This window comes from Pyrgilauda ruficollis, unplaced genomic scaffold, assembly GCF_017590135.1.
Source record: "Pyrgilauda ruficollis isolate IOZ18807 unplaced genomic scaffold, ASM1759013v1 scaffold137, whole genome shotgun sequence".
In the NCBI taxonomy this organism is placed as follows: domain Eukaryota; kingdom Metazoa; phylum Chordata; class Aves; order Passeriformes; family Passeridae; genus Pyrgilauda; species Pyrgilauda ruficollis.
The window spans coordinates 757,025-775,592 of NW_024512210.1; the positions used below are offsets into that span (position 1 = coordinate 757,025).

Sequence of the window (18,568 nt, forward strand, 5' to 3'; positions counted from 1 at the left end):
TGTGCTAATTATCAAGAATTAGGAACAGGCCTGTCCTTAATAGGCCACAGCTGGATCCAATTAGGATGGATATTGTAAAAGAGTAGGTTGGCTGGTTCAGAAGTTGGATGGAGTTTGTTGGCTGTGCTGAGAAGGAGTCAGTGCTATAAGGAGCTGCCCGTGAGAAATCACCAAGAAGGTATGAAACCTTTGTAATAAGATGGCAACAGGTGTCTCTGCAGAAGAACATGTTGTGTCTACATGTTGAGCTGACAACACCTGAAGGAACTTCTCTTTAATAGCAAATGTGATTTCACAGGAAGTAAAACACAGCTAATCACAGAACTCTGGGTAACATCATGGGAATCCCAGGTGCTTCACATGGGGATCCTGAATATTTGTTTTGATGCCATGATGATTTTTTTGCCTTTTTTTGAAAATATATATTTTATATACCTTTTTTGTATCTTCACTGCTTTCAGCATCATACTTATAATTCTTTAAATCTGATAACTTAGCATAATCCTGGTATTCTGTTAGACCAAACATCCCAGAGGTCTCGCAGTTGGCGGCTGGAAGGCCCTATGCTGTCTTGAGAAATTAAAGTCCTCTTTAAAATACATCCTGAAAATTAGGAATAGACCCCTCCAGGGGGGAATTCTTCAGGATGGGGAGATATCATGCTATTCATTCAAGCCTCTCATTGAGGCATCTTTATTAAATATGCTAATTTGCAAGGTCTATAAAACTGTATGCATGACCTACTGGGGATGTGCATTTTGACATATTCCACCTTGGCAAAATGGTGCACCATAAAGATCCTTTTTAAATACTGAAGTAAAAGCCCTTTACCCCTTAACCATGTCTGACTCTTAAAAGGAAAAGGCACCAGTTTCTGTTCTAGAGTTATTTTAGTTACTTAAGTCTGTTTTACTGAAAAAAAGGGCATCACTATATTACTACTTTTGAAGTTTTTCTGACTCAGGTGGGATAGCAATTAAGTCTATATGTGAACTGAAGCTGAGCAGTAGTGTTGACAAAAAAAATGTATCTGCTACTTCCTATCACAAACACTAAGACATTTGTATGGCTGAAGGCTAAAATAAATCTAAAAGAATTTATATACACTTTGAAAACCAAAAAATACCCCAGTTGGTTATCTTTCAACAGGATCAGCTTTCCAGTTAACTGCAGTGATATAACACCTGACATAGTCGAAAGATATAATATAAAAAATGGTGTGAGAACTTGAACAATTGACTGGAAGTGGCAAAGGAGAAATAGCTTAGGTGTCACATGCCACTTTAAAACCTGGTTATCATGCATTACACTAAGATTTTTTTCTTTTTTTGAATTACAATGAAACTTGCCAGTTTTACTTCTACTTTTTATGGCTTTTTGCAGTGGTAATACAAAAATAAACCCATTCATTTTTCCAGGTTTGTAACAATGAGAATATTTTCATTAAAAAAATTAGTGAAATGAATGCCTTGCTGATGCAGCAAAGAATAGCTTTTATTCCTGTATCCTCCTTGTCCTGGCAGAGATTCTACCTCACTCCCTGATTGATGGCTCCTGGCCACATAGTCCTGCACATTCCTTTGCTGTACCTCTGGCACTCATCAGACAATTCTTCAAGTCAGTTCAGTTCATTAATCTAGCAGAGAAGAGTCTTCTTTTTCCTGATTGACTTTCAGAGTATGTGAGCTTTTCAATCAGGTCATTTTGACACGTCACAGTCTCAGGTTGATGAGTGCCAATATTAAAGGAGAACAGAATTTATAATTCAGTCTTGTTTCTCTTCTAACTTTATGTGCATCTAAAATTAAAAGGCTCTTGCTTTGGTCTACTCTGGCTTCTGTAAAATATCAAATTTCAATTACTCCAGACTCTATTCTGGAAATATAAAATTAGTTCAGACTACAGTTGTTTTGAAGTAGACATTGAAGTAAAACTCAGGAAATACAAAACAGTACTATATTTTGCACTTAAGCTTTTATATTACTGTCCTATGAGGACATGACTTGATGTATTCACAGGTATACACAAATATCACAAATTGATGGTGTACACAAATGTTTTTGAGGAGACAGCTTTATTTCTTTTTTCTTGGAATTGTTGTCTTATCTTGTGCTCACAGTAGCATCAGGGAAGAAAACTAGATTCTGTTTCCCCTGGGAAGCTGGACTGTTTTTAATTGTCTTTGGAGCTGCAAAACAAATTGCCATATTACTGCTTTGTAAACTTCCATCTGTCATCCATATTGTAGTTTATTGCTTTATCACTGATATCAAAGGCCACAGGGAAGTCAGCTACTTCTATTTATAGTTACTAGTATAACTAGTAACTATATAACACTGTTAACTGACTAAACAACATAGCAAGAGGTATATTTGGAGTAGAAATCAACTGTGAAGCCGTCTTAAGTTTTCCGTGACTTTAAAAAAGTTATTTTTGTACTATTTTTGCAAGTAAACTTTGTTGTTCAATCTTCCCTGTTACCAAACTTCAAAGCAGACCGTTTGCATGCTTACCTGTATATGAATGAAATCACATCATTTCATGTGTAAGACTAAGTTAAAGGACAGTCATCATATTCAAAGAGTATTCAGAAGCTTTCTGGGTTGTACATGAAGTACCCATGCTATTGACATTAGTCATCAATTTTGGCCACAAAGCCTAATGCCAAAAATTCTTGTTGTTCAATACCAACCTAAATTTTCTACATGCCTTGCTGTTGCATGTTGCTGCTCTAAATTTGTCATGCTTTCTTTATATTCCTGATATTCTAAAAGTATCATTAACATAAAGTCAGTAAGTTTGTTCCTAATGCTTTCTTTATAGCTCTAACCTGTGCTGTGAATGGGAGATGAATTTCAGCAACTTATGTAACGTAACGGATTTTCTCAAAATGGCCATCACAAAGTAACCTTTTTCCTGACACGAGTTTAAAAAAAAAAAAAAATTAAAATCTTTCCTCTGAAAAATGACTAGATTTACATGATTTGTCAAGGTTTTGTGTACAGTTACAATGTCAGCATCGATTTCATGTCCTAAAATGCTATCTTGAATGCACTTACTTTTTTCATTAACATTTATTACCCATTTCAGTATTGATTCATAACATTACTGAATTAAAAGACAGTTTATCAATCAAATCTGAAAGGTTTTGTGGCATTGCTCACACTTCCTGACTTGAATACTTGTACAAGTCCTAATTTTATCATTTCCTTTTGTAGATGCTTGTCCAGTGAGTGAAAATTTAGTGAAATGCATCTTTGGTGCATTTTAGTACAGATAATACATTAAAATTAGGTTTTCCTGAGCAACAGAATCAAACAATTGAAGGTACAAATGCATTAATTGAAACAGTGATATTGCAATGCTATCACAGAAGTTTGAGCTTCATTCGAAAGTGAATAGTTAGGTGAGTTCAGGAAAAACCTGTAGTGAAACACAACAACCTACAAGACTTCACTCGACATCTGAATTTTGCCTAAATATTTTGGAAAGATAATTACACATATAGTACTGTAGCCTTGCAGTGTGGTGCAGTGGTTACATACAGCTTCATGCTTCAGTGGCTGGAATGTTTCTGGTACATCACATGTCTCATTTAAAAATAGCTCTCTTGCAGCATGCTCAGCAGCACAGATATAGCAGAGACATCTAACAAGTCTTGTCAGTTTCTTGTGCATTAATTCACTTTTGGAGGTGCCTTTTCAGTTGGCATCCCATGTCATCAAGTAGTCTCTTGACATTCATACATCATTGGTGGACTCATTAAGACATGAATTTTCAACACTAGCATCCTATATTCCTGCTAGCTTGTCTGGAAACCTGGAATGGGTTTGCAAGCATTTTGGGAACTGAATATCTCTAGTTAGCATAGAGGAGAAAGGACTTCTGATGTATTCAGAATGGGCCTGCTGTTTTGAAATACCTGGTCTGAGTGTTCTTTGGTTGCATTTAAATTTCCGTTCTGTTGGTTCTTTGTGTTTATGTAACTGCATATTGTGCCTTTAAGTGCCCCTTTGTCAATAAAAAACAAATTTATTTTATGTTTTGAATGTTAGCTTTGGTACTATCATTTTGTTATGCCAAGATACAGTATTAGACTATAGTAATTACAATTAGAGTAATTTTAGTATATTTTGTTTTTAATGTATTTCTGTGAATTTTTAAAGTAACTTTTTTTTTTAATATGTATGCTCACAAATACAGGCACAATATAATTTTTAGCTTGCCCAGTGTTTTCCAGTTCAGCAGTGCTCTGTTATCTCCTTACCTAGCATATTGAAGCTTTCTGAGCTGTTCTCAGGCAAACCATGCTGCCATTAACTGGTCTAAATTAGCAGGCTTATTTTAGCCATCTGATTTTAATTGTGGAGATGGCTAACTCATCAGGCTTTTAGTCTTACATTTTAAAGCCTCTCACATTTACTTGTAGATAAAATAAAGGCTTTACATAATTTTTACCATACCTGTCACCATCTGAAATACTTTTATCAGTCTCCTTTCTGTAAAGCTATGGGTAGCATATAGAAAGTTAAGCAATATAAACCTTCTAACAAGAACTTGTGTTGTCTAGTTTTTATTCAGCTGAAATGTCTCTCCAGCACCTGTTGTATGTAGAACTTGCTAACATGGAGAAGCCATAGACTCTAGTATCTCTGTTCTTGCTCATTTTAGGAACTTGTCTTTCTGGACATGCAGCCAGAAAATTGCTCAACAAGAAAAAATCCGTCGTTTACTAAAATTACATTCCACAACATGCTCAAACTTAGATGTCTAAAGTGGATTCATCAACATATATTCAGGGCCATCACCTTCAGTTATAACTGGTTTTTTTATATGATCATGCGATTCCATAGATATCTTTAAAAAGGTGAGTCAATAGAGCAAGTTATTCCAAATAAATGTATTCTGGGTAAACTTACATTACTTTTCCTATTCCAATCCCAAAGCAACAAGATAATTTCTAAATTGCAAAGAGTTTCATGTTCACAAATATATATAGCAAAGAAAAAACTGGACTTGGCTTACCGTTAGTAAGGAACTTAATAAAGCTTGAAGTTGGCAGATAAAACTGAGTTCAGCAGAGACATGCAGAGAAATGCAAAGTGGTACCTTGGGCAGAATAAACCCATGCAGCAGGTGCAGGATCTGACAGGTTATGTGCCAGCTCTGCAGAAAATTTGGGCTTTTCCTGGGTAATGTGCTGAACGTGACTGCAGTGCAAGTTGGACTTTATTAATGAGAGCAGATAGATTGAGAGAAGAAATTATTTCCCTCTACTCAACACTTATGAGGCAGTACTGTATTCCACTTTGGGGTTCTCCATGTAAAAGAGAGGTCATAAAACACAACAGTCCAGAGAAGATGGTATAGGGTAGAACATACACTAGGAATAGGTTGAGAGATATGGCTTTGTTTACTCCAGAGAAGAATTGGGGAAAAGTGAGCAGGAGGAGAATCTAATTATTGTCTTCCACATGGGGGCATGTGGAGAAGATGAAACCAGATTTTCACCAACACAGACAGTAAAATTATATGAGGCAGGTAACATTTCCATGGCAACAAAGACAATTCCAGCTGGACATAAAAGACGGATTTTTTTCCACTGGTCTAGCACCTAGAGATGACTTTGAAATATGACTCAGCAGAACACTACAGCAGCTTTCTTGACATTGAAGTTAGAGAGCTCATTTAAGCATAAGTTGGACAATTGAGGATGTGCAGAGGTCCCTTACAGCCTGAGTTATTTTATGATTTTAACTAAGATACAAGCAAACTACATACGGTGTAGTATTTTAAATTTGACTTCTTCTCTGAAGACGGTGTTGGAAAATTATCAAATACATAATTGTCTTTCATTTAAATCCTATTCTGAAGTTGTAATATGGATCAGTGGAGTCACATGCAGAACTGTGGTGAAAAATGACACAGACTGTAAGTCAGAAGAAATGATGATTAATGTCTCCAATTTATAAAATGCAAGTTGCAGCACAGAGATGACCGACACAAGAACAGTCATAGAAATTTCTGATAGTGTATTTACTGAAGATAAAAAGGCTGCAGTTTTTAGTCATTTGTGTATACCTGTGGTGGGTAGCTGGCTAAGTTTTGTGCATGCTGGCCAAAATTGCCTCTTGCTTAGCAAGCAGTGCATGTGAGAGTGCTTCCAGGGCACAGGGAGGTAACAGCTTAGGTAAACATAAGGGAATTTAATAACTGGAGGTACTGTTGTGGAGGAAGACATGCACATGGGCTGTACAGAAGAGTATCTCGAGCTAATATGGGACATAAAGGACACATATCCTGCGCTGGAAATGACAGGGAACTGATCCACAAGCCTTCTCCTTCCTCCTGTGTGATAGGAGAAATGGATGTGACCCTTGGGTTTCAGCTCAATGTCATGCATTAGGTATTTGGTAGTTCACACTTGCCCTGCTCTACTCTAGCAATATCATATTGTGTAGGCTTTAGGACAAAAGGTTTTGTCTTTTTAGCAGTAAGATTTGGTTTTCTTCCAGATGCAGTCATTGAATCTACATAGAAACGCAAGAAGACTTTCACTGGCAAAGTTAAATTTGCTTGTATCCTGGACTTCTCATTGAGGCTTTTTATCAAATATTTTAAACTTTGATTTTGGGGTTACTTTTGATTCTTTGTGATGACTTTTTTTAAATTGAAAACAGTTTCTAGGTAGTAGCTAGGTCTCCAGAACACTGCCTGTCTCTCCTATGCCTTGTGCACCACCTACTGGATTCTTTTTAACATCCTGCCAAAGACTTATCCTTTCACAGGTCCATGAAATACAGGATTTACTTGTTTCCAAAAACTCACAACCCCATTACTGGGGTGAAAAAATATGTCTTAACTTATCACAAATAAGGCTTAATTCATGTCTTCTGTTCAACATCCAGTTGTATTTAGCAACATCATAAAGTGTTCTTACTTTAACATATGGCATCAGTAATCATAATTAATGGCATTCTGGTTGGTGTAAAATATCTGAGGAAAGCAGCTACTTATTCAGTAATTAAAACAGGAGTTGTTACATGGTCTACTTCTGCAAAGTAGTAAAAATTTTGGTTAAAATCAAATTTTTAAGACAATCTCATATTACTTCCAGAAATAATTAGAAATACCACTTGGTCCAAAATAATCTCAGATAATGTTTAAATGAGATCAAGCTAGGGTCCAGGAGTATGTAGAAGCCCAGACAATAAGGGGCTAATATGTATGTCTCAGACGCCAACAACCAGACAGCCATGGGGTTTTGTGCCAAGAACAAGATTTGCTTGGAGAACAGGACCATGTGGATGTAGAGTAGGGACAAACATTGTTGTTCTGCTCCCTGGAGGCACAACAAGCAAAAGACAGCATCTGTGAAGAAATAGGCATGAACTGTCAACCAAGGGCCAATCCAGCAGGAGGATATGAGACCACCCAAGACCCCTGTGACCCTCCAAACTATGTCCAGATAGGTCTGAAAGAACAGACTGCAAATGATAACTAACTTGCATAGAAAGCCAGAAACCTGTCCTCAAGGCAGGCAAAACTGATCTGTAAAAAGGTATTTGCATCAAGCCCAGACACACACCCCCAGGACTCTGCACATCCCGTTAGCAAAAGAGATGGTCTCTCTCATTCTCTTCCCCTCTTTAATTCATCTCTTCCTTTCTCTCTTCCCTCTGACCCTGCCCCTTCACCCAAAACCCACTGCTGGCTTACAGAGTAGGTCAGGGACTAACATATCAATTTCAATGCCAAGTGTTTAATTTACTAATAAAACTTTGTGGACCCTCTGACTTTTGTCGCTCCTTTTGACCAAGAGCATTTGCTGATCTTGAGTGCTTCCTTTCCCATACAGTGGGACATCGCAGAGCAAACAGACAAGAAACTGAGAAGAGCAGAATGAGACACAGCTCAAGATGAAAGCCATTGTCAAGTGCTATTTATGAGGATGATGAGAATGAGAAGGCGATAACAAGCGAAGACTGCACATAGGACAAACGCTGTGATGTGTTTTAAGGCAGACAAGATTTACTTAAGTAAAAGATTACATCCTTCAGGATGTCTGTGTCATGGCAAACAGCTAAAGCAGGATCCCAAAATTAACATACATCATCACCTCATACTGCTGACAGTACCTAAGAACAGAGTTTCAAATAATGGGAAGCATTTTATACCAATTTCAATATGTGTATATATATCTAGATATATAGGTACGTAAATATAAAGATGTATGAAATTTTAATCTTATATTAAAAAAACTGTATTTACTTTTCATATTTTATACTCTATCTGGTCCAGTGACATCAACATATGAAACCTACTCTCACTGAATAAATGTCAGTGTATGACTACAATAATTTTTTCCATTAAGAAACTTATAAGAAATGTTCCTTTAAAGAGTTTGCTTTGTAGTTAAAGTTTAAATTAGTAGTACTAAAACAGAATTAACCTACTAAAATACTACTGAAAAGAAATATTAAAAAATAATTTAATTTAGATGGGGTAATGAACAAAATTGGTTGCTTGAGTTGTTTTAATGTAAAGAACTTTAATTTCTATCAAGAATTAGCAGACATGCAAATGCCTTGAAACTCAATTTGAGCAATTTAATGGGAGCGATTATCAGTTAAGAAACATGACAAATCAACATTTTTGTAACAATACAGGCAACAACAGATGTTAGTACCATTGCAAAGAAGGCAAAGTTGTTTCATGATGGTAATGCTGATGGACAGAAATCCTCCACGCTTAAAATAAACAATGCCAGCACCACCAAAAAAATCAAAATCAGTTCTAACAACCTGTCTGTGGCTGACCAGGATGAAGGGCTGCTAGTAGCAAACGTGTATATTTAATGAGATTCCCTCCAGACAGCTTACCCACTGGCTAGTGCCTAGATCACTATTTTCCCCTGCTGCTGGAATCTGGACATGCAAGCCTATCGAAGATACACTTCATCTGCTGGTACAGTCCCATGTCATCATTCCCTTCCCAGCTAATGCACACACTGGATCCCTTGAGTAACCAGGATTAGATGTGCAGCCAGCTGAGTAACTATCACACAAATTCTATCATCTCTGGTGTAGAGACACACACCATTAGACCTTGTAGCCTCCACAGCAGTTATCAGGGACTACCTGGTCCCTCTGGTATGTGCTTCCAGCTGTCTCAGAGACACACAGGTATCTGGCCCAGCCTTATGAATGCTTTGGTAACTGAGCTAAAGCCCCTGCTTGTTGTCGAGATTCAGCTCAGTATCTGCTGGCAGCCAAATGGTGCTAGACATGCCCTCACTTGGCCCAGCTGCTAGCACCCCAGGCATATGGGTTCCTGTCACCCACAGACTCCACTCCAGTTGCTGGCACCATAGGTTAACACTGGCTATTGTGACCCATGGTATGACTCCAGCTGGTTAACAATTAGACAGACCTCCATAAGCACATATGTACTTAAGCACAGACCAGAGAACCCTCTCACCCAAGAAAATAGTTAGACATTTAATTTAATAAGACAGGGCAGCTGGCACGTTGGAGATCCAGGACATGATCAAATAACCGCATGGACCAGGGACTAGTCCCTTATCCCTCTGTTTTCCTGTGCTTGTTCCTCCCCAGACCACCTACATCCCTGCCTTTGGTTCTTTCCATACATAGTCACTATTGTTGTGGAGAAGAGAGGGAATTTTGTGGACTGAGAGGGGATTTAATGAATACTTATCATAAGTATCTGACCTTTCAATGTGCTTGGGTTAGTTCACATTATTAATAAATCAGTGCAGTGAGTTAAACAGAAAACTAAGGAAATTAAAAAAAAAAAAAAAAAGGCTAATTAGAAGACTAGGTTAAGTCCCCTGAAGACTCAGATTTGCAGAGGTAGCCTTTGCCTCCACACCTCTGTCCATGCAGTCCTGGCTGTGGTAGAATAGCTTGACAGAACCAGGAAAAATCAGCCAGCACGTGACGTACGGACACGAGAACAGGAGCATGTAGTTATTGCAAGAGTAGCTATACAGACTGAAAACTAGCCCAAATAATTCTATTCCTGGAGTAAAGAGAACACATCCTAGCAGAGGGGGGTTATTTTCATTTTAAAGTCATGATGTCAAAGTGGTCTGTAAGGGTGAGTGGGCATTTCTAGACATCCTATAGGAAAATAATTAAAAATTCCTTTTTTGAAGGAAGAAGGAATACTCTTTTGCAGATACAGATCTTAAGTGTCTTATATTCTCACAGGGCAGAAGAGTACTATCTTTCCCTATCTTAAAGGCTTTTTGAATGGTAAAGAATTTGATTTTTCCTTTAGGTTCTGCTTCACTATGTTTTTTACAGCTTCATACACGCTAAGAGTTAAAAGGAGTATAGGAGGAACAGTCCATGGTCTCTATGCTGGAAAAAAAGCTATCTCAGGACACAGCTGTATTAGATTTCACTTAAAAGGCAGTTCTAAAGAAGGGTGTCTAGTGTGTGAGAACAAGGAATACTATTTCCAGTTTGAGAACAACTGGTGAAGAGACAGGGTAGCTGTAAGCTGTTTAGTTATGTCTCCTTGCCGTTGCTAACCACTGGATTAGCAATTGACTGCTCATTTTGTCAATCAACAATTGACACTGCTAAATTTCTAGAGCAGTACTCTGACTTTTTGTTTTGTCACATTATTAATTACGTTATTACAATGTTGTGAGTTAAATACTTCAGTCTTCTGCTTCTTGAATAAAATCATTGTATTTTTGCTACTAGAAAGCTGAGTGATTTTTTTTTCACAAACAGAAGGTCCGTATTTGCTTTTGGATGTAACATTATTGAAACAATGTTCTATGTAGCAAATTACTTTCTTTCTTTACAAGTAAAATATTTTCAACACCACTTAAGCTGAGAGAAGTAACTCTGGCTTTTGCACTGAAGATCAATCTAAGGTTGCTAGTTAAGAATAAATGGCTTCATCCCTGACAGATCTCATTTGGTGGATTACCATTATAATGGCTATTCAAGCATCATACAAGAATCCTCAAAATATTAATGGCCAGCTTTAGTCATTATTCGAACTAGGAAAATAAATGGTACAGAAGAAATCAATTCTGCTCAGAACCAGACAGCTTAATTTTCAGAGAGTATTTTCATGTAATTTCCAAATTCATCAGCAACTAAATTAACATCTAAACTGTAAAATAACTGTTGCTTACAAAGTTTATCAGCAAATACCATTTACTCAATAAATCCCAGAACTGATGTAGTAACACATTTATTGATCACTTTACCAACTAAAAATACAGTTTTATACAGTCAGTCAACAGCAGTAAAACGTACTTTATGAGAAGCTATGCTTTAACAAAATAGTGTTTAAAATATGGATTTCACTATAACTTGTCAAGCCAAGCTTTTACAGTGCTAATCAAAACAACTGCTGCACTTGAACATTTCCCCTAAAACATCAACAATAATGTTGCAGACAAAGTAGCTTTTCCATTGTTAATGTGGGTTGTGAAGACAACTTCAAAAGGTTTAAAACATCTGTAACATTGTCATTACTTTAACATTCACACAGATAAAGTGATACATTTAATACTTTCTAGCATTAATAAACAGTGTAAAAATATATTGCATATATATATATATATGTATATATAAATTTGTTTCCTTTTCCTGAAAAAACCTAGTACAAACTAGTAGTATATGATCCCCCCTTCAAGTTTCTTTTACTTATTTTAAAGATTGAAGAGTAGTAGTTTTAAATTAACAGAAATAAAGACATGGAAATAAGAGAATCACTGTTGTGCACCCCCATAACCTCTTGTCATGGTTACTAAGCATTTTAACCCCTTGGGAAGGGTGGTTCTATTTCTGCCAAGACAATTTTGCAACTGGCTGCAGTGGGGATAAGATTTTGTCCAGCATGCTTTGCACTGGATGGTGCCTCGCCCCCTTCATCAAGCGGTTAAAAATTTTTGCTTAGGATATGTTTTTCTACTATACTTAAAATTTAGAAATGCTATGCTCAAGTTGTTAATTTGCAATAATGAAAAGAAGATTCAGTGTTAAATTAGTGAGAAAAAGTAAACTTGTAAGGTTAAATGATCATGTAAAATTTTTTACCGTGTTGAAAATTTCACAGTGAACACAGTAGGCTAGTACAGCTGCATGTTAATGTTTGCAATGCCTGCAATTATAAATATTACAGGTAATTATTAGCACACAGCAGCTTCCTGGTTGATGAAAGACAAATGAAAATAAGAACAAAAACTAGTAAGCTTCACTGAAGGTTTTTGTCATAGTGTACAGTGCTCCAAGGAAGACTATGTCAAGACCTATCTCCATATCCCAACTGCTTAATGATTAAATTTTAATTAGTGCTCTAGGTAATCAAAGACAAAACAGTTTTGCCTTCACCCTTTATGATCAGGTCCTGACAGCATGCACATCCAGATTTGAGCAAATGACGAATCAAAACATCTAAATCGAATTAGAAATGGATGTTGGAACAGCATGGAGTGATAAACATGCTAGCAAAGGAATAAAGCATAATGTGGATAAATAAATGGTTCATGACTGAACAAAATCAATCTCATTCAAAAATTATATTTCTGTATAAATATATATTTCTCCTCTAATATTTAAATCTGTGAAACATCACACCTTGCTAAGAATAAACTTCCAATATACTTATCCAACATTGACCATTTATCTGCTTTACAGAATGTAAAGACCAATTACTTTGTATTATAAGCATTATACAGAAAAATTTCCCTGCTGCAAGAATTTGCCAAAGCTGATATATTTTGAACCCAGCACAAAGCTTAAAAATAAACACACTTTTTTGCACCCTATAACTTGTTTTTGCCTATGATCTTACCTTTTCATACACTACAGTGCTAACAAAAGTAGCTTGCCAACATGATTTTATAAAGGACATCAGTTTGTAGGTTAACTGACTTTACACAAAGCCTTTGTAAAGATCTAGTACATATTTAGCTTGAATATTACAGACATACACAGCATTTCAATTGCATTAATATAACCCTATTTAACAGAGCCCAGGCTGCATTATTTCACATAATTACTTTGTTTAAAAATAGCATTTGAGCAAATGCAAGTATACAGAAACTCATCTGATGTAAACTGGAACTTAAAATAATTTACCACTGTGAGGATTCAGACTGCCATCTTTTTTCATATTTTGTTGTTCATCTATAATGTAGGTCCTGATCAGAATGCAAAGATGGACGAACTGAGTGTGTTTTTAGGGCCACATTTTTAATTTAGTTGAGTGTAGCTTTACTCATGTTTCTGATGTTTTCTGAAAAATGTGCAAAGTTGTAGAAAAACTTTGCATAAAGATAACTGAAGGTAAGGGCAAATTATCATGAGCATTATCATTGAGGTCTTTGCAAATGTTTACATCAAAACTCACTTTGTACAGTGCCATAAGCTTTACAGTAACTCACGAAAAAGACATGCTGTATATATGTATTTGAAAATTAATTCACTGGCTATATAGCTGCAATGGAATATGATTGTAGCTTACCATTTTTCCAAACCAGGTTAGTCAGTTGGGCATTTCAATGTCAATTTCTGAATGCAAAGTTTAAAGGGGAAAAAAAAGTCTCTTCTGTAGTTTTGCCCTCATGTATATCCATGTCCCCAAGCAGTGCCGGTGTGCATGCACGTGTGCATGTGCATGAATACAAAAGATAACTTCTTTTTAAAAAAATTGTTTCAGACTACCAGAACTGAAAATGTGTCACGAATGCTCAGCCAAGAGGCTGGATTTTCCCCCCTTTTGTTTATGATCAGGCTTATTCTTGCCAAAGTCTACCTTGAGTGGATGATCAATTAGTTTGAATGAAATAAGCCAATACAAGTGTTTTCTGACAACAAAGTCAAGAGTTGTATCTTAAACTTGTTTTGAAATCCACCTTCTCCATAGGGTTTTTAAAGCAATATACCAAGGTTAATATACTGAAAAACATGAAAAAAATACCAAATATATTAACAGATATTTTTCCCTGCAAGAATAAATTACTGGGACAATTAAGACATGGAGGTTGTATCTGCAGTATTCTTTTACTTCTAGAAGCATTATTCTTAGCTGGGACATCATTCAAAGCATTGGTTTTGAGTTTAATGAGCCAGCGTGAATGCAACTGCCACAGGTTTCTTAGTAGTTCTAGGATTCTGAAGACTTAAAAAGAACAACCCTGACTCTAATATTAAGTAAGCCAAATGGGCACTTTGGGGTTGCACAAAATGAGCAACTGAATGTTAAATGATATTTTATGGGCAAACACTCCAAATACAGGAGGTACACAAGTATTAATTTGAGGTATTCCAGACTTTAAGAATTTCACACAAGTTTAAGAGCTGTCATTATGCTTCTGGTATTTAATCATATACAGGTTCAAGCAAGACTTGAGTCCATAGGCAATGTATGACATTCCTGTTCCCTGTTCCCATCTCACTGCACCACAGCTTTATACTTACTAACAGATGATGAACAACTCTGTGTTTACACAATGAGTATCACCTTGCTTCACAAAACTGGGGCAAAGGGCCCATGCAGAGCATAGTTTTAAATGGTTGCTGAAGAGCACTCAGAGGGAAGCTTCCTTGCTTTTTCTCTCTCTCCTACTTCCTCACCGTGGAGAAACTTCTCTTGTCACACTAAGTCTATGTTAGAATTGCTGAAGAGTGAGCTCTCTCAGAACAGGGTGGACAGGTAAAACCTTAAAGCCTCCTTAGATCTTTACGTTTATGGTATGAAGGGAGAATGACAACACCCCCAACTAGCCAAGCTGAATAGCACTGGCTGCAGGACTAGAGCTTGGCCCCAATAAGATTTAAGTTTTTCATCAACATTTATACAGTTTAATTACTTAAGCTGGATCCAAAGAGCATGTGTACACACACACAAACCTACACAAGTCTTGTGCATTACATTACTTAATACCAACTAAGTGACAAGCCAAGAACATAATATTCACGCTACAAACAACATACACAAAGGTGTAGTTATTTTGGCACATACGCAAGGCTGACAGTCAGTTAAGAGGACACATACCAGTGCAACATTACATTTGCTCTATCATGAAGGTAAAAGGTTTGCTCTTGGCCAGTACAAACGAGAATTCTTAGTCACAGATGACAGGCACATGCCCCCAGAATACATGCATCCCTGAAGGCAGGTTTATGTTTTGACTATCATACATGCAGGCACAAAGAATTAAAATTCATTTCATAACTATGAAAAGTCTTAAGGAAAAAACCTACCAATTACAACTTTAAAGTTTTGGTTTTGGAGGAATATACATGAGGATTTTCTCTACAGATGGTTACAGATGGCTGGGATACCTATCACTTGCAAGTCAAACCCGTAGTAGTCATTTGCCTTTTTGTTCTGCCTAATTCCAGCTACTATAAAAATATGAATTGAGCCAACAGAGGGGAAAAATAGGATGACTTCATGAACAAAGTGATGGTACTTTCTGAACAAAGCTTTGTATAATGCTAAAAAATTATCAGACTTTATAATTTAATTGTCAGAATTTTTAGTTTAGGTAAGGTCAGTAAAATACATACTTCAATTCAAAATATCTTTGAAAGACAATCTCTATGCTGATGAAAAATATAAGTTCTGACACTTAAGTAGTTTTCAAATCTCCCTTTCCCTTCCCTAAATGAAAGGAGGTAAGAAGTATTATAGTTTTAAAAAATAGGGGCTAAATTTTGGCTATAATCTAATATTCTACATTTCCCTTGGGATTCCAAATATTTGACTACAATTAATTACAACTGTTCATATAAGACCCATGAAACTATGTGTGTTTTTTAATGTCTGCTTCTCAGTAATGCTGTTGTGATAGCTTTGGTAACCACAAAGAGCAGGACAATAATTTTTGGTTTTGATATTTCCATACTAATGGTTGTAAAACTCCCAGCAAAACTCTCAACTAAAGCTCATGGAGTGACTAAACAGAGTAAGTAAGCAAGTCCTAATACAAAAATCCCTTTTGACTGCTACATATTTTACTTAAAAATGACGTTATTTTTAGAAAATTATTTGTAATGACTATTCATTTGCCTCAGTAAGGATTTTAGTTTCTTGCCCTCAGTCTTGTCAGGTTTTGATGGTCAGGTTAAGCTTCAGTAGAAACACAGATAAGGACTGTGTACTGCCACAGTATTTAAATGAAATTTGAGTCTGTTCTTTAAGGCAGTTATTTCTAAAAGCTATCTGACTTTCTGATCACGTTTCTTTTGGTAGCATCTGCTGTAGTAATGAAAGCAAAGATAACTAGGAACAACAGGGTTTTATAGAAGATGTCACATAAGACAGTGCTATGTAGTGGAAGATGCTGAAAATTTAGACGGAATCAATTAAGATGCTCCCCAAAAAAGAGAGGACAGTAAACCTTATTAGGTTCCCATGTCCTTACTTCAGACATGACATTTAGTTACAGTCTGCAGCATGGTGCATTGGAAGAGAATATGCTCAACAACACTCTAAGGGCTGAAAATGGGGCACGTTCTCAGCTATCCCTTCCTGTCATCTTTGAGGTATAAGCTGTACTTACTGTCCTGAGAGTTGAGGGAATAGCAGATGAGTAAGAAAATGTACTTTGCCTCATTCCCAAGCAGGCCTGGAATTTAAGAGCAAATAATCAAGCAAGTATTCAGGCTTTTAATTTCCTGCCAATATTAGTGGAATAGTAAGAGCTTAAGTAGGTAGTGAACCCCTAACACACAGCTGCATAAGATGCTATTATTCATAGCCATTATCTTTCACACCAAGCATAGTAAAAGAGAAAAACCTTTACTAAGTACTATCATCCCAGCAACAACTTTTTAACTGTCACATCAGAATGACTTCATGTATCATTTTGAGGTTTAAAACTATCAGACTGTAGAAACAAAGAAGAAAAAAGAAGTGTGTTCTTCAAAATAAAATACTGCTATCTGAACCATCTTCTCAAGTTCTGATCCCAAGCTTACTATGCCATTGAAACAATTACAAATTTTGCATCAGGTACCAGTAAAGTGCTTTGGTTCATGGCAGGGATTTTATACTGCACAAGCAATGCCAAGTAAACTCTGGCAGAACCTCTGATCGTTCCATCAGCCTCTTATAATTCAATTTCTAGACAGTGTTAGCTTGGATCTGTCCACACTTGCACTCCCTTGCATGCCTTCTTATGAGTGTGCTGATCTCTCTCTCACTTTGAATCAAGAGCTTAAAACCTAATAATATATTAAAATCTTCCTAACCAATCACTCCTCCTGTACAGAAACATTCTGGCATTACAGAATCTGTATTTGGGCGCCTGAGAAAGCCTGTCTTTTGTGTACCTAAAAGCAAAGTGTCACCCAATGTAACGACAATAGCTAGCAACAAACAACCAGATCAACAGTGTGCTCTTGGACTCTGCAGTAGGCTGGACTTCACCCTTTAGTGAGGCTGGGTCCAGAACTTTTCAGTTAGCAGTGAGTTATTAGTCAAGTCTTGAAGTCAAAAGGAAAAACAGGGACTGATTTTGCATGTAACTCAGCAGAAGGATTCATCAAGGGCTGTAGGCTCAGCCTTTTTATTCATTAAAATAAATCAGGACTACACTGGAGCCATCTTCAGGTGCACAGGCACCAGTGACAAAGAAGGCTCTTTACATTTGGACAGTTTACTACCATGCCAGAATAACTTAGCCACTGTTGGTATCAAGTATCCTGTTTTCTGCTTTGGAGTATGACAGGTCCCCAGTGCAACACAGCAGAGGATAACTTTTCACTCTTCAAGAACACTGGGTAATTCTTGGAAAGGGTTCACAAAGCTGAACACTTTGCATCCTGAGCATCTTTACATACACCTAAACTCTTCACAGGTAACCAAAGCCATCCATGGGAAAAGCAATTTAAATCTTTACAGGAGCATGTGCTGTGTTTTGGCCAATTTCCCTCCCGCTTAAAAACAAACATCAAAATGAATTATAAACAAACAAAAGGATGTCCAAGTCCACAAGGAAGCCCTTGCCTTTTGTTTGCTATTGTTGTTTTTGTTTTAGGCTGATGTATGGGCTCGAAGGGCCACTGAAGACAAAGTTACAGGACAGGCTACCACACAATGTCAGCAGAACAGAACATGAACAGTTTAACGGCTGAAAATCAGTGATCCCTTTCCATACATTGGCCAAATACAGACTGTTCACCTGCATGGCACATGACAGCTCAACCACATTTATGTACTCTCAGTGGGATGCTGGTATGGGTGGAGGGAGAGCAATACATCTATTAACCTTTATTAAGAGTTTAGCATGAAAATCAGGACACAAGCTCTTTTTGAAAGAAAGCAAGGCAGAACTGCAAAGAGCTGGTTTGGAATACTGAACATCCTAGCTTTCATAACTTTAGTGAAACAGAGTAATACATCAAGGTACTTGTTCAGCTCTTGCAGAAAATTGGAACGGCCTTTTCTCTCCTTTTCAACCAATATTAAAAAGAAATTATTTTTATTCCAATTAATTTCTTTCGGCATTCTGGACCCCAGTTAGGTCACACTCAGCTGCCTGTACCTTAAACCTGTGGGA

At 36.9% G+C, this 18,568-nt stretch overlaps 1 protein-coding gene across 3 annotated transcripts in view; it reads right to left on the reverse strand.

The window, feature by feature from the left end:
• The window catches only part of LOC121349259 (tubulin polymerization promoting protein), an 84,255-nt gene that overhangs the window by 11,201 nt on the left and 54,486 nt on the right, over positions 1 to 18,568 (reverse strand). Inside the window, exon 5 of one of the 3 annotated variants that reach the window (XM_041459502.1) lies at positions 2,124 to 2,188. The exons of 1 other annotated variant lie outside the window; for it this stretch is intronic. In XM_041459502.1, coding sequence (XP_041315436.1) covers positions 2,173 to 2,188 — 16 coding nt within the window. In that variant the 3' untranslated portion in view covers positions 2,124 to 2,172. Of the gene's footprint in view, positions 1 to 2,123; positions 2,189 to 7,211; positions 7,372 to 18,568 lie in introns of those variants that run through there. One more of the 3 variants, XM_041459500.1, reaches the window with a different exon arrangement.